Source organism: Alligator sinensis, unplaced genomic scaffold (genome assembly GCF_000455745.1).
Source record: "Alligator sinensis unplaced genomic scaffold, ASM45574v1 scaffold4_1, whole genome shotgun sequence".
NCBI classification, from domain to species: domain Eukaryota; kingdom Metazoa; phylum Chordata; order Crocodylia; family Alligatoridae; genus Alligator; species Alligator sinensis.
This window is the reverse complement of record NW_005841887.1, coordinates 3,740,003-3,743,203: the sequence shown is the minus strand read 5'-3', so window position 1 is coordinate 3,743,203 and position 3,201 is coordinate 3,740,003. Positions and strand designations below refer to the sequence as shown.

Below are 3,201 nucleotides of genomic sequence, written 5' to 3'. Positions count from 1 at the left end.
TACAAATGTGTTTTATAAAAACAACTTCCCACTGCCAAAACCTGGGCACTCAATTTCAAGTGAAGAATATATACACCAGTTCTCTCTCTTGATTAAGCAAGAAATGCTGCCTTATAAATATATTATACCATTTGTCAGGACACACATGGGAAATACTTACGGCTCTGACTCGCAGAAGGTGTGATATGACAGACTGCAGTTCATCGCTGTAGTGTTTTAGCTCAGTAAATCTCCTGGGAGGAGGAAACAGATAGTACATCATTAGTGATCATGAAAGCAAGCTTTCACAAATTGTAAGAGAGCCACAACACAATAGCTGGTGACACTGAGCCTGACTTATGTCAGAAGTAGAATTAGCTGAGGATTCCTAGAGAGGCGACTGTAGAGTCCAACTCCCATTTAAACAAATAACTGCAACCATGAAAGAAAAAAAACAAAAACAAAAACTACTGTGCCTTTATACAAGGTGGTTTGGATTAACTCATGACATATTTAAGAAATAAATATAAACTGCAGTTTTTCAGTGTCTTTATAGCACTTATGAAATATTATGAGACATCTTTTCTGACTCTTTAAAGCATACCTGCCATTAATATGCAACTCCGCTGAACAGATTTTTATGCTTACTAATGAAAAGTCTTTAACATTCTTTTGAAGCCAAGAAATATTAGTTTATACAACAATATAGTACATTATCTACACCAGGGGTTGGCAATGTTTTTGGGCAGAGTGCCAAAAACACTTGCAACCTCGACTTGTAAGATGTTGGCATGCCAGAGGTGAATAGTAGAGGAGCCCGATCCTTGTTCTGGCAGTACAACCCTAGCCCCTTCCCCGAGGTGTGTGCATTAAGCAAAATGCTTGTGTGCGCCACACTGATACGTGTGCCAGAGGTTGCCTATCCCCGACTGACCCAAGTGAAGTGCATGGCAGGCCCTTTTCCTTTCCTTCAAATCAGTGATGCCTCAACGAAGATGGTAAAGGAGTTTCTGTTGATAACAAAAACACACCAAAAAAAAAAAAACAAACAACACCCCCCCCCAACTTTTGACAGTGGGTTTCAAGCTGTGTTCTGTGAAAACATGGGGTTCCACATGTCAAATTGGGGGTTCTGCAGGTGATGCGCTGCCATTGCCAGACTGGGTCGGATGGGCTCCGGGTCAGCTCTTTAGCATAGGAGGTAGAGGTCCTGCAGCTGTAGTGGCAGCAATACAAAACGAGTTCTGTGACTTTAGCAAGTTTGACAACCATTGGGAGATCCAATGTTTTGACAACCGTTGGGCGATCCACCAAAGGTGCTGAAGAGCCAATGTGCCATGTTGGATGCATACCAGACTCTAGTATATCCAAAACAGTCTTTTGCAGACTACAGCTACGTTATAATGATGTTTTTGAAAGACACTGGAAGGAGAATGACATCACAGCCAAACACGACGAGTCTACCATTTGAGTTGGAGCCTACTGTACCAGATTATGAAAAGCACAGATCAGAAGATGACGACATACACCAGAAGTTCCCAACCCCTGGGTCGCAGGCCGGTACTGGGCCGTGAAGGATTGGCTGCTGGACTGGAAGCGACCGGCATACCACAGACCAGCAGCCAACCCTTTTTTATATACTCGGTATAAAAACAGGTCGGCTGCCAGTCCATGGTATGCTGGTCACTTCCAGACCACAGTATGCTGGTCCAGTCTAAAAAGGTTGGGAACCACAGCATATACCACAAAACGTGTGCAACCAAAATCCTACTGTATTGAGGAAGGGACCTTTTCAAAATGCATCTCTCTCAGGCAAGTCAGTGAGGCACACTTGAGCATGCTTGGTGGGGAAATGGTAGTGGCTGGCAGCCATGTTGGGTTTACCACCAAGGTCAAGTAAACTATCCTAGCAAGCAGGATGGAACATGTGGGGCAGTTAGGCCCGAAATGAAGTGGTTCAAGAGAACTCTGTGAAGGGTGGTTGACTGAAACAGACTGAATAGAGCTGGGTGAGCTCTGGCTCCTGCTGGCAGAGGGGTAACAAATATGTCCAGCTTGACAGGGACTGAAAGATTGGGATGAATTTCAATTCTCTCTCAACCAAAGAAACCTGCATCTTGCTCCAAGCACTTGCTGGGGAAAGAAAAATAAAATAGAACAGAAGAACAGTAGATCCACCCAGAAAAGGTGGATTAAATCTGTGCCAACTGAGAACAGCTCTCAGAGGTTTCAACAGCCCCAATAAGAGGGCAGCGGATCTTACGTAAGCCAAGTTTTAGACACCAATATCAAGAACTAAGCATTAAGACCCAAAACAAAGTGGAAGTGTCCAGGAGCAGTTGGTACCCCTCTGCCCCCTTTTATGGGCTTGGAATATGAGGCGCTCTCAGGGATGCTGAAGCTGGTTTGCTGCTTATTTGCCATCAAGGAGCAATATAATGTACATGTATTATGATTTGTAATGTTCTCATTTATTTTTCATTAAATATTTGTTGTTGCAATAAAAAGATAACAAATGAGAAGTTCAAAATTATTAGTCACTGAGGTAAATTCAATGCCAAGTACCCTATACTAGGTACTGCTAGGGGAGGTTTTCTATGTATTTCATAGACATCAGGGCTGGAAGGGACCTCAGAAGATCATCGAGTCCAGCCCCCCGCCCAAAGGGCAGGAAGTCAGCTGGGGTCATAGGATCCCAGCAAGATAAGCATCCAGTTTCATCTTGAAGGTGTTCAATGAAGGCGCTTGAACCACCTCCAGTGGCAGGCTGTTCCAGACCTTGGGGGCTCGGACAGTAAAGAAATTCTTCCTTATGTCCAGGCTGAAACGGTCTTGAAGTAGTTTGTGACCATTCGACCTCGTCATCCCTTGGGGCGCTCTGGTGAACAAACGTTCCCCCAGATGCTGGTGGTCACCCCTGATAAACTTGTAGGTGGCCATCAGATCACCCCTGAGCCTGCGCTTTTCCAGGCTAAAGAGCCCCAGGGCTCTCAGCCTGTCATCGTAGGGTCTGCTTCCCTGACCTCTGATCATGCGCATGGCTCTTCTCTGGACTCTCTCAAGCTTCTCCACATCCTTTTTGAATTGTGGAGCCCAAAACTGGACGCAGTACTCCAGCTGCGGCCTCACTAAGGCTGAGTACAGGGGGAGAATGACGTCCCGGGATTTGCTTGAGAAGCATCTATGGATGCAAGCCAGCGTTTTGGTCGCTTTACTAGCCGC

At 45.3% G+C, this 3,201-nt stretch overlaps 1 protein-coding gene across 3 annotated transcripts in view; it reads right to left on the bottom strand.

Annotated features, from left to right (window-relative positions):
- Positions 1–3,201, bottom strand: part of SNX4 (sorting nexin 4) — a 52,004-nt gene that overhangs the window by 19,823 nt on the left and 28,980 nt on the right. For all 3 annotated transcript variants that reach the window (XM_006017909.3, XM_006017911.3, XM_006017910.2), the window contains one exon: positions 161–233. In XM_006017909.3, the coding sequence (XP_006017971.1) occupies positions 161–233 (73 nt within the window). The remainder of the gene's footprint in view (positions 1–160; positions 234–3,201) is intronic.